This window comes from Dreissena polymorpha, chromosome 10 (assembly GCF_020536995.1).
Source record: "Dreissena polymorpha isolate Duluth1 chromosome 10, UMN_Dpol_1.0, whole genome shotgun sequence".
NCBI classification, from domain to species: domain Eukaryota; kingdom Metazoa; phylum Mollusca; class Bivalvia; order Myida; family Dreissenidae; genus Dreissena; species Dreissena polymorpha.
Window position 1 is genome coordinate 50,824,587 of NC_068364.1, and position 26,597 is coordinate 50,851,183.

The 26,597-nt window shown below is 33.3% G+C and overlaps 1 protein-coding gene across 4 annotated transcripts; it reads left to right on the top strand.

Moving 5' to 3' along the window:
• Window positions 1–372: 372 nt before the first annotated feature.
• Window positions 373–26,242, top strand: LOC127847482 (fibrinogen alpha-2 chain-like). 4 transcript variants are annotated; one of them, XM_052379414.1, is made up of 18 exons: window positions 373–596; window positions 1,117–1,199; window positions 1,352–1,423; window positions 2,183–2,300; window positions 2,816–2,863; window positions 3,251–3,301; window positions 7,141–7,220; window positions 8,831–8,900; window positions 9,580–9,696; window positions 10,339–10,430; window positions 10,840–10,914; window positions 11,287–11,356; window positions 12,375–12,497; window positions 13,223–13,417; window positions 15,053–15,189; window positions 16,617–16,713; window positions 25,443–25,604; window positions 25,792–26,242. In XM_052379414.1, the coding sequence occupies exons 2-18, from the start codon at window positions 1,149–1,151 to the stop codon at window positions 26,040–26,042; spliced, it is 1,809 nt and encodes a 602-aa protein (XP_052235374.1). In that variant the 5' UTR covers window positions 373–596; window positions 1,117–1,148; the 3' UTR covers window positions 26,043–26,242. The 4 variants fall into 4 exon arrangements, with proteins under 4 accessions (XP_052235374.1, XP_052235372.1, XP_052235373.1 ...); XM_052379412.1 differs by lacking the exon at window positions 373–596 and adding an exon at window positions 665–850 and having other exon boundaries at window positions 8,831–8,902; window positions 9,609–9,696; XM_052379411.1 differs by lacking the exon at window positions 373–596 and adding an exon at window positions 666–850.
• Window positions 26,243–26,597: the final 355 nt, after the last annotated feature.

Sequence of the window (26,597 nt, forward strand, 5' to 3'; positions counted from 1 at the left end):
ATCCCGTTTTATTATCGTATGCAATAAAATCAAACATGACATATCTTTTATCTTGAAAAGTAGAATCCCGACGACAATGCCTAAGATAAGTACCACAACCCTTCAGAAGATGACCTCAATTATTGACAAAGGGATCGACAATGCGATGTATTTATCCTGGTTTGCGTAATCATGCGGACCGAAATTTAGTTCACCCTTATATCATGTCGTTTCGTGTATATGTTCTCGATAGGTATACTGTACCATACAATATATGAATGAAGATAAATTATATTAACAATGTGAACACAGAAGCAGCTCGAAAAGTCATAGATACGAATTTTAATCCTATATTTGTTTTTGATCTACTTGTATTTGCGTCAAATGGGATCATAAAGAAATTTGAAATACGATGTTACGCTAGAGTGTCGCCTTAAATAGAAAAGCACTGAATAAACTAGCTGATACTGATTGCTATTTGTTGAGACAAGTGCATTGCGTCTCTGGCCTTTTTACATAGCAGAGTTCACAAGTTAAAGATAAGCAATGACATACATTTAACGCAAACGCTCCCTATAAATGGCAATTGAAGTCAACTATCTGCAAGATACTGGATGGTACGTTCATTTTTTGTTCATTCTCTTATTTAATGCGTCATATTTTCCTAAACTCGTGTTTGTCATATACATGATATAAACGTTCATCTGATAATACTTTCATTTTTAACATGGCATCTTCATATATATGTTTTGATAGCATTTATTAAAATATATTAAAATCAAAACACTGCAATTTCGTGATAAATAAATATCTATCTCAGAAATGGACCTTGTAATTCTCGTTGTGTGGTTGTTTCTTTGCTTCGATTCAGGTATTTGGCTATCTTTTTATTTTATCAGAATATATATATATAAATATATATAAAATAATACAAATACATGATACAACGAAGATACATTATTTGCGTGTAAAGTCTTGATTTAGGTTAAGCGTCTCAGACATTAATTCAATTTATAGTTTAAATAGGTGGTGTTTTAAAAAACTCTTACAAACAAATATCAACGATCTCAAAAATATATGGGTATTACGATTATGTTATAAACTATCACCTACATATTTTAAATTATTTGTTCCAAGCAACTGGGGCACACTGCCTAAGCTGTACATCTATGCCTAGTAGTGTCCCATGTGTTACCTCTACAACATGTTCAACTGGGCAAGTAAGTATTGAAATCAGTTTTACAGTCCTTAATTCAATGAAAACACATATAAAAATTTCCTTTGAACATGCATTACTCTGCTTAAACGTGAAATTGTGTCTTAGGGTGTACCATATTTACAAAACTTACGTGCGATCCATTTTTGCTTCCAGGAATGCTATGCCAAGTACTTGTTGAAACCGAACGGAACGGTTACTTACGAGTTCGGTTGTCAGGACAGTAAGGTTTTTATTACATTCTATTTAAAAATGCAATGTACACCCGTAGTGTGTGTGTGTGTATGTGTGTGTGTGTGTGTGTGTGTGTGTGTGTGTGTGTGTGTGTGTGTGTGTGTGTGTGTGTGTGTGTGTGTGTGTGGTGTGTGTGTGTGTGTGTGTGTGTGTGTGTGTGTGTGTGTGTGTGTGTGTGTGTGTGTGTGTGTGTGTGTGTGTGTGTGTGTGTGTGTGTGTGTGTGTGTGTGTGTGTGTGTGTGTTGTGTGTGTGTGTGTGTGTGTGTGTGTGTGTGTGTGTGTGTGTGTGTGTGTGTGTGTGTGTGTGTGTGTGTGTGTGTGTGTGTGTGTGTATGTGTGTGTGTGTGTGTGTACATATTTTAATAATTGATATATATCTGAAAGGTGCACACAATTCTTACATGAGCAGGTAATGGTACAATGACCATTTACAAGTGATAACTATATCGATTGTTTTTGCCTTAGCCTTTCAACACTTTATTATTCAACAAAGCATATTGGTGTTTTAGTAAGTGTTAATCTTTCTGCTATGAAATTTCTTTCTATGTAAAGTCCATTAAACTAAGACCAAAAGTTTTCTGGAGAGGTCCATTGCTGTTACTCCAGTTGTAATAACGAGTATTGTCGAATTAAATGTATTGTATTACGTTGTGTATGATATTGGTACTGTGCCTTACTAAACGTCAGGTCGACTTTTCTCCTGAAAAGGTTCATGCAATTTATGAAGCTCTACACGTTTATACTATGTTACAGACTTGCCCCGGTCATTCAGGTACCCATGCGTTAATTGGCAAGCGTGCGACTGGCGATGTCGAATTATGTTACAAATGTTGCCAAGGAGATATGTGTAATCAAGGATCAATTTGTACAGGTCTGTGTCAACATTGATAAACATATATTCATTGTAATCTACTGCTAATCGCTAGCAAGCATTCAGATGTCTAAACATGTATATTTTACATATACATGTATAGTTATGTAACTTACCTTCGCAATAGTAAATAGGGAATAAATCGATACCCTTCCTCATGTTTTTGTATAAATATTGTGGGGCTTAGTAGCCGTAAAAAATAAAACAATTTAAACCGTATTTGACGCGGTACTACTAAACAGAAACACAATTATGCGAGAGTGGCATAAACGTCATATCGTGTGTACTAGGAGATATATAAATGTGGTGATGAATATGCAGGATTCACACACTATTAATTTTGAAAAATCTATCGTAATCCGTTCGATATTGTTAAACGATAGTGATGCAAAATATCGTGGATTGTATCATGATCACAATAAAGTTTATCAAGAGCATACAATGGAAGAGTTTCGTAAATAAGAAGATACATTACTCTGACTAGTATATAATATGGCTAAATGTTTAATTTTCAGGTTCTTCAACATCTGTCCGGCCAATGGTGGTTCCGACAACTGTGACTGGTAAATTTTTTGTGATCTTTGAATAGTGAGACGTTTCTTTTCCGCGATTTCAATGTGAAATGAAATCCAATTGCGACAAAGTTCACATATATGAACAAACAGAGGTCGCATCTTTGCTTTGTCGAACACATATAACCGCAAACGCGTTTTCAAAACAATATAGGCGATACTCGCATTCGATGCTAACTATTCAAACCCATTGCAGGAAAACTTACACTGTACAATCTATACAACGATGAATGTGTAGTTTGGATGCTGATTACCAAGTAAGCAAGTACCGTTTATTGTTTTCTCGAAAGTACGGAATAGATCACTTCCGATTGCGTATTTTAACTTTTTTACATTTTTATGTAAGGCGGCTTTGATGGCGTATCATTTATGTTTCAGTTAGTGTGACCACTTTGTCAACAACAGCTCAAACAACCCTTACGACCTCAGGTTTGTCGACCTATTTTGTTTTTACATTTGATTATCTTTAAAGTAAGCTTAAAGGAACTAACGATGCCTTGCGTAGGTAAAAAGGTCTAACAAGGGCAATGACGTCACACATCTGGAAATAGAATGTCTTTGATAAGATAAAGTATCGTGACATTAATGGTATCAAAATGTCCCCTCAATGAACTCACGGCAGAAGATTTTGCGAATCCTCTTGTAATGCAAAACGTGTAACAATTTAATGCATTATGGTAGATGTATTTTCTTGTGTTGAGCTAAAGTAGCTATACGATTGCTCTTATAAATCAAAGCGCTGAAGGCACTGTATTTGTTCGCAGTTGTTTAATCTTAGACGCAACTCAGTTTTCAAAATTATGTTAAAGCTTTTAATATCGCAAGTTTGAACTGATCACAATCCATTCAAATTTAAAAAGAGTGTGTCTTAAAACACAGGTCGAGATGTGTGGGGTTTTTTCAAATCATTAATACAGCTAATCAGTGTGCACAGGCTAATCTTATTTGACATGCATTAAACACAAGAGAAGCAGTATAAAAGGGCCACAAACTCAAAAAATGTCTACTTTTCAGTTGTACACTGGTGTGTAAACAGTAGAAAACAAAAATGATTATTTTCATAATATTAAAGTTTGTACTTACTATTTTTCAATGAAATTTGGCATACATGTACTTAAGTATACAAACAATATGTATGTGTAATTTGGTGGTTGAAAGTTATATAGTTATTGACTGACAGAAAAAGATGTCTGTTGTCAGCTTGAAATTCAAATTTCCATGTAAATGCTAAGCACCGCCTACTTGAAAGGTTATGAACTCTTCTCAGCCAGTAGCTAGCGAATGCCTCAAATCAAGTTTACATGTAAATACAGAGTCAACAGTATACCAAATGCTGTCTGCAGACACACACGTGTTTCTATTTATAAACACTCTAATCTTAGCAGCAAATCACTGGCAGATAAACCCAGCCTTCTAGTTAATGTTGGTTAATATTTACCACCGCAAAATCAGCAAAATAGATACGGCTTTTAAGTACGTTTTCCTTGAAAGCAGCCAATATGTACAGATTTCAATGATAAACACTAGACTGGCCAACGTTGTCTTACTACAAGTTGTTAAATACACTCTATGTACTGTACCAGTGAGAACAGATAGATGCGGTGATTAAAGCAGACGTTTTAGCATTATCGTCTGCTTAAGTTTACTGGAGTCATACACACAGGCAGTCACGGGTTTCGGCTCCTGCCGTACCTAAGCCCATACTGATCCATACTGATTTAGCGTCTGCATAATTTGTGAGCTTCACTAGCACGCTTTTAGATAACCCTTTGATGTTACAATGCTTCAAGGTAATGTAGCTGGATGCAATGTTATCAATGTAGTCCATGAATTATATTTTATTTGTTGCGGAAAATATTTGTACTCGGAATACATAAACCCTTTACAGAAATGCATACGAAGTGCTCAAAGTGAGCTAGAATAGTCCATTTATGTTCAGCTACCGTCATCGTACATATTTACCGTATTCCATGCGATGTGAATTGATGTACTAGAATTCAACACTTGCAGATCATATTCAATAACATTTGGTAAGAATGTTTATATCAACAATATCTATTTGAAATCACATTTGTTATAGGTGTAATACAAATAACTAGCTCCACGGTCTACTATTGGTATATTTATAGTATTAATCTGATACCCGCCATGTCAGATATGATTAATACCTTGTTGACATTATTGAATTCATATTTTGTCGGATAAAATCGTGGTACAATTGGGTAAAAAATTTCAAGTGCGGTCGGAAACAAGTCGTAAACAAGTGCACCGGTTTACGTCTTATAAATTTACGAAGCCACAATTAGAATGGTAACATTGACCAATGACCATATGTCGGCTAAGTTCAATAAAGGCTCAGGTGCAGTTGACTTCAAGGTCACATTATCTAATATGGGACTATTGTCGTACCATATACGCGCTTTTAATCATACACGGTTTTCTTTTCCCACATTTGGCAAACGAGTGAGTTCTGGTTTAATATAACGGCAATACATTTTGCTCTAGTGATATCAGTTCACCGACCGATTTAACCATATTAATTCCGCCCGCATTTAAGATAAGCATGCCTCTATATATTGTTCAACAATTGTTTAATTACGTCGAATAAGTTAAACTTTCATTTGATAAATGTAACCAAATTGTAAAATCACGTGAATCTTGGCAAGAAAATTTAAACGCGCTGTTAAAGGACGGATGAAGTCTAAAATATTTGCGCCATCAGAAAATACAAGAACAAACTATTAACACAACGTGTTTTATTAATTAAACATCAGTTTTCAACAAACATTGTACTGAATCGAATTCGCTTATATCCATATACCAATATAGCGTCTAGAAACAAGGTCTTGGCAAACAGCGTAGACCCAGATGAGACGCCGCATAATGCGGCGTCGCATCAATGTCTGCGCTGTTTGCTTAAAGAATTATAAAGGAATAAGAAATATTCTGGATATATAAATAAATATACCAGACATCCCTAATTTTGGAAATAAATTGATCCAATTTAGAAGGATGGGAGAGTCCACTAGGCATAAATGGGTTAACGGTCGGCGCATACGCGGCGGCCCGAACACAACGACGCGAACCGCTTCTGCCTTTGTCATAATTTACTAAATCTGAGTCATGTTCTGAGAAAACTGGGCATAACTGGCCACACATGCTAATCAGGGATGACACTTTCCGCTTTTATGGTATTTTTAGTTTCAAGGTGTCCCCCCTTACCGAAAATCAAGTTTAGGCGGAAAGTGTCGTCCATGATAAGTCTGTGCGGACTTCGCAGGCTATTCTGGGATGACACTTTACGCTCATGCATTAAGCCCAGTTTTCTCAAGACAAGGCTAAAATATATTCTTACTTGCATGTAGTACAACCTATATTTTGATAAGACGGGCACACGTGTGTTTATAGCAAATTACGAAAATGTTTATGATTACTTCAGCTTCGAAGAATAGATTTTTTTAAACAAATAGTTTACAATCTACGTCAAGTTCATGCTCTATAAGACCACTGCAAATGAGCAGTGATCACATCGGATCAAAATTTAGGTTATAAATCAATTAAACGTTTAATTAAAACAAACACATTCTAAAATGATAATATATTATGACAATTAATACGTCAATTATGTCGGACTTATAATTTACAGAGTATATGCAACAATGTTGAAATCAGAATTGCGTACAATACAATTGTGTTAACCACGATCCTTGGAGCCCTAACCCTAACCTTATCCTTGAAGCCAATTGAAGGGAAAACATTTATAAAATATAACTACGGCATTGGCAGTGAAAACGTTTTCTACATAGTATCTTAAACAAATATATAAAACTTATCGATTACGTCTTTTATATCAACAATAACGTGTTAATTAACCATTTACTTTAAATAATTTGACATCGTTCCTTAAATGGAGTTGACGGACCTCATTCGAATGTGTAGTCTAATGTCAACTTAAACGTAAGTGAGTTGCGTTTCTGTGTTAAGTAACACATAATTTGCAAGTATTTTAGACGGACTGGTGTTGCAGGGGTTACATTATTAGATATGTAGGTCGTCGTCTTTCTGCAGTCTCAGAGCTTTTGCGGATATCTTCAAATATTCCTTAACATGTAGCTCTTGATGTCGATTGACATTTATATATTTGACGCTATTGTGTAGCTACAATAAATGTTAGCATAATGAGTACGCTTAAGATATGTGTAGATATTTTGCTTGTTCTGTAAATATAGATCTGAGCTACATATATTACAAGCTTGTGTTATTTTCAGGTGGGGATATCTGTCTATCTTGTACTGATTCCCCTTTGACACGAGAATGTCTCTATACTGTGAACTGCGGATCACATGAGGTATAGAGAATACTATGTTAGTGTGATTGTGTACTTAAATTTATCCCACGAGTGAAGAAAGGTTTACATGGCGAGGCTTGCCGAGCCTTGTAAGCCTTTCTGACATGAGTGGGATAAATTTATGTACACAATCACACTTACATAGTATTCTATTTATCCTACAATATTGTTTTATTTAATTTATTCCTAAAATAAAAGCAAAAACACATTAAATTAACTGAATCTAACATTGCGTATTAACATTTATTGTGATATTTTCTGTTAACGGAAATCGAAATAGTCCTTAAGAATTCCACGCAAAAGAAAAGTAACGAGACAAAATATCGCTATACGCATCGATTCAAAATTAATCAGCGTTCCAAATGTAACACACTCAAGTAGAACACATACGGTTGTGTTCAAACTACAATTCTTGTTTCACCACTGTAAAAAACCAAAAAACAAACATGGCTCCCGCCATTTTGAAATTTACAAAATTTGTAGACACATACCGTGGCTACGTGAAGCTTGATTCAGCATTTATTCCCGCCGATATTGTTAATTTTAGTCTTTAAACAACTCTTCTTTTTACACACTTTATACTTACTTACATAAAATTATTGTTCTACTCACCAAAGTTGTATAATAACCACTTTAATGCTTATTTTCGTAATGTTTAATTTGATTCCATGACGAGTTAAAATTTTAGACAATTTTTTTCATCGCCATCCATCTTTTCCATTTTAAAGCACTGGATGTAAGCAGGCAATTCTTTGTGGATAGACATTCTTTGATCGACTGACAAAGGAACGACTAAACCATCAAAGAAATTACCATTTTAATTCGACATCGATTTCCTTCGAAAAGTTAAAGAACAATTCACTGACACTTTTCTTAAATTTAATCCATCAATTGTTCAACAAAACATCGCGTTATTCGAGTACATTCGACATTTTAACTAAATCGAAAATGCAGTCTCACCAGTTTCATTCCAGTTTTATATCCAAACACTGTGTTTTTCACATTCATAATATTATAGTAATCCATCGTAAACACACACACTCGTAAACTAGTTAAACGACTGCGTACCCAATGACCTAAATGACGCAATCAGGGGTGAAAGGCCAAAAAAGTAGTCCATATGTACATGTTTTAAAAATAACTGCTATAAACCGGATCTAAAAATAGCGATAAAGAAAACCTTATCTTTTCTTTATGAGTCGTATTTGTTCTATAAAATCATTTAGCTGTAGGATAAAATGATTTATAAAGACGGCTATCGTTCTGTTTCCCCGCTTATATCGACTGATCATTTATGCCCAATCAACATGTTTTCTTATTATTATAAATATCTAATACATTACAACATGTCACATGGACTGCAACTGTTTGTCGTGCGTTTATACAAATAAAAGTTTATTATGATGCCCTGTGTGTAAGAGCATAGTTTTTGTTTTCAAATAACAACACATTCTGTTTTGCAGTTTTCTTATTGCTTTACGTATGTCAATTAAAAACCATCAAACCATACACTTGAATTCGAAATTCAAATCTAATTTAAATAGGTTATATAAAGCCTTATATAATGGAATATTAAATACGTATTGCATTAATGTGTTTTGAAACTCAAGAGTTGTTATGCTGACGCATTCGATAATCCAAATGGGGACACCGTTTTCAATATGGGTTGTCGGGATAGACAAGTAAGTAAAAAGTAAATAAATTATTATTTTAAATGTGTGTTACATTTATTGATAATTGTTGTATGAATACAGTTTTGATTGTATACGTGCGGGTGTTAATATAAAGTATGTCCTGGGTACGTGTCAGCGGATTTTCTGTTCGTTTATATTTAATTATAACTAATAGTATGCAGTTCAAGTATCATATCGTCCCATTGGTGCAAACAAGTACCTTGTGCCTTTTGATTTAAATGTAAAATGGTACATTGTTGCACCAAGGAGACGCTAAATTCTATTTTCTTTGTTATATAGAACATGTACTTAAACGTGGTTAAAAATATGTTATATAATGTTAAAACACAAATATTATGCATTATATATAAGCAAGTTTGATGAAGTATTGTAGTAGATATGAGCTTTGTTCTGAGAAAACTGGGCTAAATGCATGTGCGTAAAGTGTCGTCCCAGATTAGCCTGTGCAGTCCGCACAGGCTAATCAGGGACGACACTTTCCACCTAAAATTGATGTTCGGTAAGGAGGGACTTTCTTGAATCTAAAAAAAACATAAAAGCGGAAAGTGTCGTCCCTGATAAGCCTGTGCGGACTGCACATGCTAATCTGGGACGACACTTTACGCACATGCATTAAGCCCAGTTTTCTCAGAACGAGTCTCATATGTTCTATTCACGTTCTCATAAACTATGTGGCTCTTTCGGCAAACGTGAGGTTGTGAACCGATCCAACGGTAACACGTTGCTGTGCGCCAAGTGTTGTCTAGGAAACCTTTGTAACGCTGCCCTCTGTGGACAAACTGGTATTCATATCAACTCAATGTATTGTGTTCATGTTATTTATTATTAACTGCTTATACATTTAATATATGCAATACACTCAATTTACTTGGTTGTAACATTGAATGACTGAATATTGATTTGAGACATTTATATAACATCAATATATATTTTCCATAAGTTGAATATGCTGTTGTCAATGCTATTGTATGATATGGTATGTTTGAAATTGACACGTTTATTTTGGGAGGCGGAAAACTACAACGGGCGAGGCATGGTCAGGGGTGATAACCCCCAAAAAAGGTTAGGGTAAGGGTGAGGATTAGGGGTCGGGTTAGGGTTAGGGTTGGGTTTAGGCTAACCCAAACCCTAACCCGACCCCTAACACTAACCCAAACCCTAACACCCTAACCCTCTAAACCCCCCCCCCTTGCGCAATACCATACCATGCCTCGCCCGTTGTAGTTTTCCGCCTCCCATCGTTTTTCATAACGCTGTTTTTAATAAAATACCACCAGAATAATACACACGGCTATTATTGCGATTTTGACTATTATATGTGTTACTGGTTGATATATCTAGTTATAAAATGACGCATATTCCGCAACTTCCTATTTGCCCGTTATCCTGATATCAAACTTCATACTGTACCACCTCCATCAAAGGACTGCCCTCTGTTGGACCCGTGTGCTTCAATTGTGATCAGGCCAGCACGCCGAGCTCGTGCAACACAATAGCGCAGTGTGGACGAGATGAAGTATGTCTCATTAAATATTGCTTCGTTTTTAGCATAAGTGTTTGTCACAAAATTGGTTGCTTCAAAATATATGTGCATCAATTAACGCATATGCATAGAACACCAAATGATGTTGTGGTCATAAGGATTATCGTATTTTATCGCAGATTAAACACGTTATTCGCCTTATATATCAGCATTCGTGGCCCATTTTGCACTGGACCACCTGCCGATATTGGGGTCCAACAATAAGACATATGTATTAAATATTTTATAGTGGATTTCTCAAACAAAAAAATACTTTGTTAGTGTTTGTGATCTCTAACCCTTCACTTCATCTGTAATTGATTATCTTTGTCTATATTAACATAATAATATATCGATATGAAAACTACAATAGCATTTCTATTATAAATTGTACTATTTTCAGGTATGCCACCTTGAGAAAACCCTTAGTTCGCTAACCCACGCTACGCTATACAAATCAGGATGTTTGCTCAAAACCGTGAGTATGAAACTAAATCTGCGGCACATATATATATATATATATATATATATATATATATATATATATATATATATATATATATATATATATATATATATATATTTATATATATTTATATATATATATATATATATACGGTAGTTTTTATGATGTTTCTGTTCTATTTAATGCTTATACATTGGTATGATTTTTTATCTAAGCTTTGTTCTATTCAACCAGATAACAGATATATGTTACCAAAACTGAATTTTAAATTAAATGGTCATTTTGCGAAAATAGTGGGAGTTTATTTGCTTCGTTATGTTTTGATCCTCGGTATTTGCAGTTAACACTATATTAATAACTTGATCTCGTTTCGATTTCTTTAAGCATTGCGATAGACTCGCGCAAAGTCTAACCTTAATTGGGAGGAGGAGATATGACAAAACAGTTATTACAGGTAAGATTTGCAACTCCAACATTATGAAAATCTACATCACATCTAAAGACTATTAAAACTATAATTTGCTTCTGAGAGGTGCGTTGAAACACCGGTTGTAAGTTTCACAACTGAACGTTTACATAGTTCTTAAAAAGGAATATGAACATACTCAGGAAAGCGTGTACGTTCAGAATCCTTTTTCAAATCATACAGGTCGAGGAAAACGTGAAAAAAATACAACCCTTAAGTAGTTTACATTTTTATATTTATCACTTACCATTATAACTCTAAGGTTTCGGACACTACCAAATAATATATGTTGTTTGCTTCTGAAAAATTAGATAAACAAATATTCAACCAATACAGGTGCCCAAATATTAAGAGACACAAATAAAGGGCTTCGAACATATAGAATAGATAAACAATGATAAACGGATAACGCTATGCATTTCGGAAAGCACCCACTGTTTAAAAGAATTTAATAACTTCATTGTTAAATATCCCGCTGTATAGTATACATTTCTTTTATAAATGCTTTACCTTAAGCTGTTGGGTGAAACAATTGTATTTTTTCGGTATGCACTGTTAGCTACACAATTACGCAAAGGTAATGACAAACTGGCTTAAAGCATTCGTCTGCAAGGTTGTATAACGTCAACCCGGTTGTAAAAACGCATGTTTGAAGTGTCACTAAACGCAACAATGAAAAATTATGGTAGATAGCGTTTTGAATAGATTGTCCAAGATATTTAGAGTCACGAAAAAATACTATTTTGGATAAAAAAGGACCAAACTTTTATTAGGTAAGAAAACCTAGAGTAACTACTGTGAGTGCATAATTATTGAATGATATCATTTGTTTGTTTGGTAATAACTCAGTACTAGTGAATACTACTTTATTAATTGTAAAACAAGTTACTTAGTTTTGTTTTTCAGAAAAGGGTCTGTTGAGTTGCATCAATTTATTTAATAGCTGCATTAAAGTTAACCCGAATACATATCAAACAAAGCTTGTATGTTTAACATATTGTTATAGGGAACGACTTACAGTTACAGTGTTGTGACTCTAACGTGTGTAACCATGGCAAAGTCAGCAGCGCTTCCAGTACCACATTGACGACGGCAGCAGTGACGCCAACACATAACTCAATCTTATCACGTAATATTTAAATCAAAACTTATATTTAGCGCGATTGAATACAGATGCATACTGCAAGTGGTGTTAGGTCGAACGCATATATGTCTCAGACAATACAACACGGTTACACAAGTCCGTTTCTTAAAAAAAGTTATATGAAGTGGTTATGTTAGGATTAATATAAGATTCGGAGATCTTCCCAAGTGCATATACATTTGGGTTTCTTTATCTGCAAAGAAAACATATTATGCAGTATACATATTAGATACTATTAAAACTATATTACTATATAATTCCTGGTAACCGTCTATTGTTTGCGATATCTTTCCTTGCAAAGGATTAAATACGGGATAGTATAATAAGGGGTCTTTGTCGTTATGTTGCAGCTGAAGATTCTCTTGTATGAACTTGATACACAGTTATCGACCCTGATCCCACGAATCTTTTATGTGCTCTTGCTATGCAGGATTATTTTCCTTATTGAAACTAGTACATTTATGTTTGAACCTAGTGCTTTATTTTCAAATAGCGGAACAAGTTAACGTCGAGACTGAACACATATGATGTCAATTGACTGTGATTATTTGCTCATCATCACATAACTCGACGCACTCGATTTTTTTTCAATGCGGAATATTTGTTTCGTTCAAAATATGTTTATTATGCAATATTTGTTATATAAATGATTGAGCTTTCGCATGTTTATTGTGTAAATTTATTGCAACTTCTGTTTATGCGTATTTCAGATCAAGGCGCATGCACCAGAGGCCCGTGTGTCCATGGACAATGTTTCGAAAACAGCACCGACTACGTTTGTCAGTGTGAGAATGGATGGACCGGGAAGAATTGTGATAATTCTACTTCCACTACTATTGCCACTTCTAGTACTACTTCTACTACAACAACTTCTACAACTTCAACTCGTCCTACTACTACTACTAGTACTATTACTACTGCTTATTATTATTATTATTATTATTATTATTATTATTATTATTATTATTATTATTATTATTATTAGTAGCAGCAGTAGTAGTAGTAGTAGTAGTAGTAGTAGTAGTAGTAGTAGTATTATTACTATTATTTTTATTATTATTATTAGTAGAAGTAGTAATAGTAGTAGTAGTAGTAGTAGTAGTAGTAGTAGTAGTAGTAGTAGTAGTAGTAGTAGTAGTAGTAGTAGTAGTAGTAGAAGTAGCAGTAGTAGTAGTAGTAATAGTAGTAGTAGTAGTAGTAGTAGTAGTAGTAGTAGTTGTAGTAGTAGTAGTAGTAGTAGTAGTAGTAGTAGTAGTAGTAGTAGTAGTAGTAGTAGTAGTAGTAGTAGTAGTAGTAGTAGTAGTAGTAGTACTAGTAGTAGTAGTAGTAGTAGTAGTAGTAGTAGTAGTAGTAGTAGTAGTAGTAGTAGTAGTAGGAGTAGTAGTAGTAGTAGTAGTAGTATTAGTATTAGTAGTAGTAGTTTTATTATTATCATTATTATTATAATAATAATTATTATTATTATTATTATTATTATTATTATTATTATTATTATTATTATTATTATTATTATTATTATTATTATCCCCGCCGAAAAAAAACTCGGAGGGGATATAGTTATTGGTCGCGTCCGTCCGTCCGTCTTTCCGTCCGAAACTTTGTCTAGAGCATTACTCCATATCTATTCAACGGATTTACTTTTAACTTAGAATATAATCAGATGGCAACTAGAAAAAGTGCAGTGACCAAGAACCATAACTCTATCTACCTTACTTTTCGAATTATCTCCCATTATTTAATTTCAAAGTAATTTTTTGTCCGGAGCATAACACTAAATCTACTGAAGGGATTTACTTGAAACTTTAAATATAAACATATGACAAGTAGGAAAAATGCAGTGACTAAGAACCATAACTCCACCTACCTTAGTCTTTGAATTGTTTCCCTTTATTTAATTTTAAAGTAAATTTTTGTCCGGACCATAACTCTATATCTACTGAAGGGATTTACTTGAAACTAGAAAAATAAACAGACACCTAGGAGAAATGCAGTGAACATGAACCATAACTCTTTCGGCCGTAATTTTTTAATGATCTCCCTTTATTTATTTTTTATTATTTATTTTTCTTTAAATATTTATAATCTTAAATTATATTTAATTTAATAGTAAATATTTTAGCTTTTCAATTTTTAATATCTTCCTTTATCCAATTTTTTTATCCAATTTTTAAATAATATTTTAATTTGAACAATTAAGTATTCACCGTAAAATGAATAGATGAGTGTAAGGAAAAATACAGTGATCAAGAACAGTAAGTGTTTATAGTCTTCTTTTTCAATTACTTTCCTTTCTTTCATTTCCATATATTTTGTTCTCTACAGCATAACTCCAACACTATATAACTAATTGATCATTGAAATATAAATAGATGACACAAATTCCATGTTTTTCAAATATTATTCTACTCTCTAAAGCAAATGTTGTCATACAAGCAAACACATATCGACGGGGATTTGGTAGTATTTATTGTATTTATAGTATTATCAATAGTAATAATTTGTTCAAGGAAAACATAATTTTAGTGCAGTGTATTATTTAGAATTGACTGTACCTGGAGATTGCTTGGAGTTAAGGGCCATAACACGTGTCAGTGGCGTGTACAACATTCGACCTGCAGGGATGTTTCAGACCATTGATGTGTACTGTGACATGGCAACGGACGGTGGGGGTTGGACGGTTCGAATAAAACAAACTATTTTATCTGCAGCATGTTTTATGAACACATCCTTGAGTAATTTTATATGAGTAAATATTACATGTCTGAAACAATCTCCGAACTCGATTACATCGCTTTTATATTCACACAATTTGATGGTCATTATCTTATTAAGACGACAACGATATGATATTATCCAAGGAGGAGTTGAAACCAAATGTCGACTGTTTCACATTTTTTAGATCATTCGCACAATTTAAATCTAAGCTGCTACTGAGGCTTAAAACCGCCTCCATAATTTAAATACAATCGTTTATATACAAGAAAAGATAAAATCTGCTTAACCAGTACACCAGATGAGTTGATAGAACTGCTTCATAAATAAGTCTTAGAGTTTCAAACATAATTAGTCATTTCCCAAAATTTAGTAACTATAATGATAAAAATGAGGAAAATGATGATAATACTAATAATTATAATAATACTTATAATACTAATAATAAGAATAATAAGAATTATTAATATTATTAATATTATTATCATTATTATTATTATTATTATTATTATTATTATTATTATTATATTATTATTATTATTATTATTATGTAATGTAATGATTATTATTATTATCATTATAATTATAATTATTAAAACTATTATTAAAATTATTGTGTAACTTTTACACTTTAAACGTTGTTCTGGTTTTATCTTTTGAAGAAAGTGGTAAAGCAGGAATAGGTGTTAACTACTTAAACCCTGAACTGTGATAAACTTAGAGACTATAGTAAATTATTGCACTGAAAAAGGTTGCATTCCAATAGAAAATGGCCTGAACAAAAATTGTAAAAAAAGTCGATTTTGACTGTTGTCAAATTCTTTCTTGGTTCGTAAATGACATATCTTTGTTATTGCACAAATAAATTCTGCTTAGAATGGCCTTTAAGAAATGGTATGGGGGTATCTATGTAAAAAACGTTGCATTTTTGTTCGCTTTAAGGATGTCGCTTAAACATTGAAATATATAGGAAAACTATTTAGAATAGTATTGCTTAAATAATAATAATGATAATAATAATAATACTTATGATTATTATCAAAAGTAATATAATAATTATACTTATAAAAATAGTGAAAATAATAATAAAATAAATAAATGAATAATAATAATAATAATTATTATTATAATAAATTATTATTATTATTATTATTATTATTATTATTATTATTATTATTATTATTATTATTATTATTATTATTATTACTATTATTATTATTATTATTAAAACATAATATATATATACTAATTTAATACTAATAATGTAATGATATACAATTTAAGAAAGATACATATTTCAATAAAAAAGGTTAAATCCCATTTAGTAAAAATTGCTTTAACAAATTCAGAACGATACTTGTATAGATAGTAAATATAGTAATCTATTAACAGGTGTTTCAACGTCGTGTGAATGGATCTGTAGATTTCTACCAAAACTTCTCCTTATATGAGAATGGCTTCGGCGACGTTCACGGAGAACACTGGCTTGGTAATATGTTCTGGCGTCCAGATGCCTTTTTGAAATCCTTTAAAAGCAGTTATATTATATAGTTATCCGGATTTGATAATACCGGCATAATACGTGTATGTCATGAGGTCATAACAAAGTAGATTGATATTCTTGCGAAGATGCGACCATAATTGTCAGCATCCGCTGTTCAGTCAAATAATTGTATTCTGTGATTTTCATTACAATCGTTAAGTCACATAGGACTGCGACGTCACTTTACGCCCATGCATTTTGCCCAATTTTTACAAAACAATACACATGTATTCGCTGGTAAAGCTGGTACATAAGGTTCCCGGCAAAGACACATACATTTATTGGAATTACTATTCGCTGTGAGTTAAAACAAACACATCAACATCAGCATTTGTATTAAGTGAACAGTGCCTTATTTTATCGTTTCAACGGTTACAATAACAGAAAACACGAACTGTTTAGTTTGAAGAAAATATACACATTGTAGATTTACAAAGTTGAATGAATCTCAACATAAAAACGGGATTTGTTTTTTTTTTTATTTATTATTTACTTTGATATATGTTTATGTAATGTGCTGTAATAATGTAGGTAAGAGCTGATCGATCACTGTGTTTGATTGCATTATAGTTTCGCGACTGCCTTTTCTTGTTAAAATAGAGAATAATAGGTGAGTGTTGATTATAGATCAGGTTTGCGACCTTGGCGATTGTTTTTTGTTTTCTTGCCGAGCATGATAAACCTGATCTATAATCAACACTAATCTATTATTCTATTTATGAGTCAATATCAAATTTAAGCAATATTTCAATAGCAAAATTATGAAATTCTCAATGATAATTTTCTGTATATATTTCTGCATTATTTGAAATTCTGTTGTATAGCAGTTTGTACAAACAAGTTTGTCACCCATAATTCATCATCTTTCTGTTCATTGCGTCACTTCAAAAAAGACGTGGTCCTTGAGAGTGTCCTTACAGTAACAGCTGTTAAACAACTGGAATTTGGGGTTCACAATAAGAAATCATTGTAGAGGAGCCTAAAATTAGTTGATATTTTTTTTTTAATTCATGTTGCAAAACTGAAAATAAAACCTTAATCATGAGTTTTGATTCTTCTACAGAAAAAAAAATCAAAAAAAAAAACGCAGTACAATGTTATTTTTTGATCACAAATGTTTTGTGCTGTCCAATATTTAACATAAAATGTGGATGCATTGGGGCTTCCTGTGTCAATTAAAACTCAAAAATACTCCAAAAGCATATTAGAACTTTTTATAATCGACTTGAATGAAAAACAACCATGTGTAAGGTCTGTTACATAAAAGACACTTGTTTTACTGAAAGGACACATAATGTTACCTAATGGACATAGTCAATGCAAATGTTTAATTACCTTTTATTCTGAACTTTAACATCATGTTTTAAACATTTTAAAACAGAACTGACTAGGCAAATACACAGCATTATCATAATGCATCAGATCATATATTATTATGGCAGAACAAACTTCAAGAACTATTAATGAATAAGCCAATATAATGAATGCTATTAGGTAATCCAAATACTAGAAATATACACATTTCAATAAATTGACTCTTACTGACATCGTCAAATGCTAACGTTTGATTCCGTTAGTTATGATAACATTTATTACGTTACAGGCATAACACTGCTATTTGCAATACTAACTTCAACTTGCAAAAACAAAAAAAAACAAGAAACTGTAACTATGCAATTAGCACTTGAACATCTTTGCATACAAATTACAATTTTAATTTTCATCAATAAAATGTTAAGCAATCTCAAATTGTAATTCAAAGCCTTTTCGTAAAAATCAGCTATAATCGTCTTCTTGAAGCAATCATGTTCATGTTTCACAAAGAAACTCTTTAATTTGAAATCAATTCTATTAAACTGCAAACCACCAAACTAACATTATAACAACTAATAAACAAGCATACGAAAAGCCGTCTTCTTCTGTAATACTGGGTCATACATGTAGGTAACATCTAGGTACAAAATGTAACGTCGATTACTTGCAATTTTGCAACGCTTGATTCCAGATTTCCTCCGAGATCTTGAAGCGCGCAAATTTGGAACAGGAACTGGATCCGGAATAACAGTCATGATATCTGAATAGTCATACTAAAAATATCATTGATCTTTTTCGGCCAGAAGAAGCAGTTTCCAGTTTTTCTTTCGACTTGATGCATACACGAAACTTCCACATCATTCTCATCTATATCCTGCACATATCCAGGATACGGCTGCCCATTGAATTTAACAAGTACGTGTCTGTTCAAACAGTCAGTAATATCAGGCACATTGAATAAGTCAGGAAGCTTATTGTTTCTACATTTACATTTTCATTACAATCGTTAGTCACATACATTTGTTTCTTATTCAGATAAAACTGAGCATGATGCCTGTGCATAAAGTGTCGTCCCAGATTAGCCTCTGTAGTCCGCACAGGCTAATCAGGGACAAAACTTTCCGCTCTTACTAGATTTTCGGTAAAAAGGAACTGCCTTCAAACGAAACATACCATGAAAGCGGAAAGTGTCGTCACTGCTAAGCCTGTGCGGACTGCACAGGCTAATCTGAGACGACACTTTACGCACATGCATTTACCATTAGAATGAACTTCAACTGCAACCAGTTCGTCTTCTCCTTTTGGTATTTGAACACCATCAGGAATATTTGATCCTGCATCTTGGTCTATGTCAAAGTCAAGATCAATGAAACTAAGTTCACCAGGTCTTACAGTTGGATGCATTTCTGGTATTTTTATCGCATACTCTTTAAGCTCATACATTGTTTTACATGATTGCAGGTTTGATAAATGTTCTGCGAACGTACAATCATGCGATCTTCGACTCTTCGACCCTTTCGATGAAACATTCTGACTTCTTTTTCGTTTTCGCGATACTGGTTTTGTGTTTTCATTGTGAGTTGCGTCTGTTCATTTTTTGTTGTTAATATCATATTGACTTGTGCCTGCATTCAATTTACAATGGTCTACTTTTTGTTCAAGGCTGTTCTGGAAATAAGTTTCAGTTGTATTCAGAAGTGGAGCAACCTTATGTGTGTGTCCCGTGCGCTCATTTTCTGGCTCACAATAATAACTCAGATATCGGTATGCAATTTTTCAGTCATTTATATCGCACACTACTTGGTGAAAGTGTAACGTTCCAGACAACTTCTTTAACGACACCTTGTCTAAACTTTGTTTTATCTCACTGATACTGTCTGCTGTAACGTTATACAGGTTCACTTTAGTCTCCCGTGCTATTGCCTCTATGAATGTCTCTGCTAGTGTTATGTTTTCCCAAATTTGATGGCATTATCTTCTTGCCTTTTGATGGATCCACCTATCGCGGACCCCTTTCCCATGACCGGCTTCAAAAAAGGACAAGGTTACTTTCTCAAAACCACATTATTTTCCCATTTTTGCAGCCAGATAAAAATTACCCTTCTGATGATATTGTGTCACTGGTCCATCACTGAATACTTCAATGCGAGTTAAATGTGGTTATTTGTCTCCAACATCTTTAAGCAGAGGTGTCAGATGACCCCACACGCTTTCTGGTGCATGCACTAGTGATTCACTAACAGTGCAGAATGTTACTGTACAGCAATCGTTTGCAAGCTCAGTTGTTTTGTTTTTTTGAAGCACCGAAGTGCGTGCCTTGAATCTCCCTGTCATATACACAGACATATTTTTCGGAAATATCAATGTGTATGACGCAATCTGTATAACCCATAGTATTTCGTTTCTGACTAAAATAATCATATTGTCTGTTGATGCGGTAGAGGTGTTTCTGGTATCTTTGAAGTTGCTTCTCAAACTTATCTATCAATTTTGAAACACACCCCTGTTTATTATCCCTAACCGTCAATGTTTCTTGCTTTTTTGTCATGGTTTTGCCTTTTCTAATCTGGCGAACTTCTTTTTTTGTATTCCATTAAAACCATTCTATATTATTATTTAGGACTGTGTTATTCACGATGATGTGCCTTTCTTTACAAAGTTTACATTCACCATACATACAACTCTTTTCGTCAGCAGAACACACTTTTTCTCCAATTAGTTTATGTAACTATGTTGTTTCTAACGCTTAAGCCATGTGCAATGCGTCAGCCATAAGTTCCGTGTTATTACATGTCTTGCAAATGCATGTATATCTGTCACTTGGCCTGGGGAATACAACATAGAAGGTCTCAGACTACAAAACACAGAATAACTTATATAGGGTTTTCAAATTCAAAAGCAAGATTCTTCGCTGTTTTTAACCTTTTTATGTGTTTTTGTTTGTTTTTTCCCTGTTAGTAACCTTGAGTTGTCATTTCGGGTGTAAAACTGGTGAACCTTTTCGGCGATTCTCTTTGTTAGTGAAAAATACCCTGTTTTCCTTGTCTTATGGCCTGTTGGACGAATTCCAATCTCTTCATATGTTTGTGTTTTCAACCTATACTTTTTAAGTGTTTTGTTACAGGGCTTTTTCTTATGTCTGCTTTTTCACTTTTTCTTTTGTCTTTGTACTTCTGTCTCAATGACTCTAACACCACTTGATATCCAAACAACGATCTCTTCACATCTTTTTTGTGAAAGTTCCGTGTTTTTGTTCTGGGGGTGTCTGGTGCATTCTTTTTGTCCTGAAGGTTTTTCCTGACAAGTCTTTTTTATACATTTCTACCTTCCTCTTTAATGTTATTATTTCTTTTTCAAGTTTCCTTCTTTACCTATAGGACTTTGTTTCTTCCTTGCGTTTCTTCTTTTTGTGTTGTTCTTTCTGTCGACTACTGGCATTATCATAATCAGGGGTTGAGGGAGGTGTATTCAGGTGTTTTATCTTTTCTTTGAGGTCCTTCTCTCGTGCTCTTTTTTTCCTTTTTTGGCATCTTCACTTGTTTCTAGCAGCTCGTTTTTCTCTGTCTGACATATGCGCTATTGATTTTGCTTTTCCTTGTTCAAGGTCACTTCTGTATACTGCTCTTCCTTTTTGCAAATAAGCCTGTCCCCTTTCGGCATCAGCATCTCTACGTTGTCGAAACAGCCTTTGTCGCTCAGCATTGGACTTGCCCATGGTTATCTAAAAAAACGATATGTATCATCGCTGTATTATAATTTTAAAAAATGCATATTACCTGCATACTAGTAAATGCATATCACTTGCATAATAGTGGTAGTAACAAATAGTAAAACAGGTCGAGGTGGTGTAGTGGATGTGGTGTCCGCCTAGAGATCGGGATGCCTATGGCTTTTGATGCAATCCAGCTAAAATAAAAAGCTTTAAACAAAACTATAACTAGAAGTTATATTATTAACAACACTAGAATATTGTCGTTGTTTTAAGTTGTGTAATTGTTTGCGTTTTATTATTTTCGGGCAACAGGGGTATTAAAAAACAAAGACATTTTCATATTTTTGTCAAACTTGTTTATAATATGATATATAATAATAGTATGGTTAAAACATGAAATTGAAACATTATTAATCCACTTTATAATAGAAGGCCCATTACTGTTTGATTTTGCACATATCGATTGTATTATTTCTCTTAACTTACTTCTAAATATCAAATCAATTCACAAACTTCATATTGAAATCGAGGCTATTTTTTCTTATCTTAGCCTTGAAACAAACTAATAATTTTCATCAAAAAAGTGTCCTCACAATAACAGAAATTCATAAATCAGATGCCGAATCTTAAGCTTAACAAATGTGTGTGCTTTTTTGTATATTTTCTATACACATTTTTGCTAGTAATATCTTAGCACCAGTTTTGATTTAATAATTGCTCTCAGGAATACAAACTTGCGTTAAACTTATCTATCTGTCCTTTAAATAACAAAATATGTCTTTCCATTAACAAATTTAACCGTTCCTGCGAGGACCGTTACTGCGAGGAGCCACACAGGGGTTTATGGAAATAGTATGACAAAGGTATATGGTGATGCATTGTTGAACAAGATTTATAGAACTGCTTTCATTCTCTGACAAATGCAGCTGAAATAATATATTGCTATGCCTAGACAATCCTTAAAATAGTGTTACTTAAAAGGACCAAAGTAAAACAAACAGACCGTCATCCTTACCTGTATGATGGGAAAAGTTAATGTTCTTGAATTTCACATGCTTGTGTCACCATTGCCGCCATTAAGAAAGAATTATACCTTCTATTGAAGAGTAGAAAGAAAGAATTGACAGAAAGGAAATTGCTACACGCCAATATATGTTATTGAAAGGACATTTACGTTGAAATCTCTGGGGACACAATTAAATGATATTGTTTTTAAACATTTCATTGAATTGACTAAACTTTTATGTTTTTGGAACAATTATTTAACTATCAAAGCTTACAATACAGATATGTATGCATTTATTTTGACCTTGCAGTCAAGAATAACCCATGAACGTGCAAGCACTTATTTTCAATGGGGTCCTTTGGTTTTGCTGAAGAGACAGCAAGCAGAAGAGACAGTTTTGAGATAAAAAGAATCCGGGTGCGATACCCTAGCTCTTTGCGAATAGATCCCTTGGTTCTTTTACGTACTCAGTGTATAGCACCGATACACGCGATAATTACCTGGTTTTCATACCAGTACATCTCTAGTTGGGTGGGAAACACTTGAAGCATTTCTGAAATTTCCAGTGGCCCGGCCAGGAATTGAACCGGGGACCTCTGGAATGGTAGACCAGTCTGTTACCACTCGACCACCGCACCACCATAAATCACAAATTAAAAAAATCAAATACAAACCTTTTAACGATTAGTCAAAGGTTTTTGTTACTCCAGGGGCATAATAAAAAGGTTTATTTTAATATACTTCATCTCGAAAAAAATCTTCAACGGAACATTATACACACAATTTTGATAGATATGATCATTTGAATTGAGCAATATTATTTCCAGAATATTTTATTTTCCTTCTAAGACATAAAATACTCCATAATTTGTATAGGACAAGTTTTTCGCTTAAAGTTGATATTGACTCTTATCCCACTTTTATTCAGTAAACCTTTTTATTTAAATAAAATTAGTTTAAGTGGATACTTTTGCTGGATTTATGACGTCATTTTGTAGAAACAATTACGTCATTTCGTAGCAGAAATTGAATCAACGGGGCTTTAATCAACCGAATTCGCTGTAAAAGTGGGATAAAAACATTTTCACAATGGATGTTATTAAATCGACACTCGTTTTTGTCTTTGAGCGCTTGCTTAGAATATGTTTACACTCTGCCTATAATTACTGACGAACTCTATTTGACTGATTTTATCTGCACGTTTGTGCGCGCCTTGGTAAAATGATAAATACATGTTGTGGTTGTAGGTTTCTGTTATAGCCCATGAACAAACTGATATAAATTCCTGATGCATTGCATGTTGACATTGTACGTTGATTTTATGGTTTATATATAAAATTGTGAAACAACTCATATGTATTTCTACTATTAGGCATGTGGCATTTTCATAATATCTCGGCTATCATAAGTTCCGTTATGATTTGTCAGCTTGGTACTCGTCAAATGTATGACCGCTTTGTACACACCGCTGTGAAATAAGATAATATTATTGACCTACGCAATACGTTGAACCATTTAGAGTTGCTCTCTTTACAATCTGGTAAATTGGAATTTTCAGAATAAACATAAAAATGAAGGTATGAATTGCTGTAATATAAGTTAACCAAACTTGTGATTACACAAGAAAAAACTATCGGTTCTTTTATGAAAAATCATCAATTTAAATTGGTAAAGAAATACGTTTGTAACGAAATGTTTCATTTGATATGTACGCCTTTCGCTAATATAGCTTTCAAAACATTTTGTTATTTACGCCTGAATGATGCAGCGGTATCTTGTAGGATATTCTTTAAGAGATCTGGGTTCGTTTCGTGGTGAATACAATACCAGTATTATTACTCAATGTTTGTCTCTCTCTTATCTTAGACTTTAATACATGTGTTCGAAAAGGCAAACATCCGTGAACTGAAAGTTCAATTTTAGTTTGACATTTTTATGTAATGACAAAAAGTTCAATTGTCAATCTGCATAATTAACGCATGACGGTTAGAATATACGTGGTCTAAGGTAGCGACGCAAAAAACATCTTTTTCCACTCAATAATAGCTGAATGCCCAATACACAGATTTTTAAACTAATAATTAAATTGATATTATTTTGCGTATATCTACTTACATGTTTTTGTTAATTTGATTTGCAAAGCTATGAGATCACTTTGTGAAACAATTATGTGCATATTATTCTGTCTAAATACATTGCTATGTTCATATGTGTTGCTATATTATTAATTCAATATGCACAATAATGTATTTACTGCATTCATATTTTAAATATTTTGTTCACATATTATTTAAGATAAAGTGACAATAATTTTGGACTTTTCTCACGAATGATTTCATAAATCGAAGTTGATATTCTACATTATGCAAGTGTACACTGTGTTCTAAAGTGTGGACTCATAGTCCTGCTCGACAATACAGTTTACACGAATGATATGACAAATATGTGTAATGTATATACTAGGCTTCCAATCTATGTCGATCGCAATAATAAAAGAATATGTTCAATTGTTAAATTAGTAATGACCCGATACTTTGCAGTATTACCATTAAGAACAAACTGGATTTAAACCTCAAAAGTATTCAAAATAAGTATTCTTACACTTTGCAATCATAAGTAATATATAAATTATAATTTGATCAGGTTTGAAGTACGTACATGCCATGACCTCCAAAGCACAGACCGAGCTTCGGGTTGACTTGATGGCGGCAGAGGGATCCACGGTGTATGAAGTATTTCCTAACTTCCGACTTTCGGCATCACCAGACTATAGGCTGCATGTAGACAAGGGAAATGGAACTGCTGGTTAGTCGTATACCTTCCATTGATTTACAAAACTGTCGGATATAAAGTAGATCTTATGATGAACTTGTACATTTATATAACTTGTATACATTTCAAGCGATTAACTGGTAAATTAAATACACTTAATGTACGCAAATGTTTATTTATTTGTGTTATTAGTTTTTAACAACCTCATCTCTTTTTATAGGTGATGATTATGGTCTATCCTATCACAATGGTAATAGCTTCTCCACATACGACCACGACGGCGATCACGACTGTGCAAAACAATGCCATGGCGGACGGTGGTATAATGATTGTGCATTTGTGAATTTTAATGGTCGATATGTAACGCCTGGAACAGCGGATACCTCATGTGCACACGCTGGGATCAGTTATTACAATTTCAAACAAGGTGCTTCAATGGCCGAGACTAAAATGATGTTTAGACGAGTTTAGAATCGAATCTTATGAACATTTGCATACATCTATTGTTGCAAACTAAATGAGCTGTAGAATTACACCTCTGCTATGATGCAGCTTTTAAACGTTTATCAATTAATACCTATTTTCGTTTTAAGCTGTCGAAATATTGATTTGTATTTATATTGCCAGACTTTTTCTTTTGTTTTATTTGGAAATATAAACGCTAAATTTAATTATTCACATTTTCACTTATGATTCAAACACAGCTTAAAATGCATGTGCACTGTGAGAGCTTGTGCATATCGAATTATATATGCATTAATTAAGTCTCGATTAACGCTCTTACACACAGTTATTAGTTATCATGTAATAGTCGTAGTGAACTGTATTGAGCAAAAGAATTCAGTGTGTGTATTTAAATATTTAAACTCTCAGTAAATAGTCCTTAAATTGTTTTGCAGTTCTTTAAATTTGAGTGTGATAACAATTTCTTTTTTAAGTGTAATACATAAAACAAAAACAAGTACAAACTTCATATAAATTTTCTTCCTATACTTACTAACGGGTGAGAAAGAAACACCATTGAGA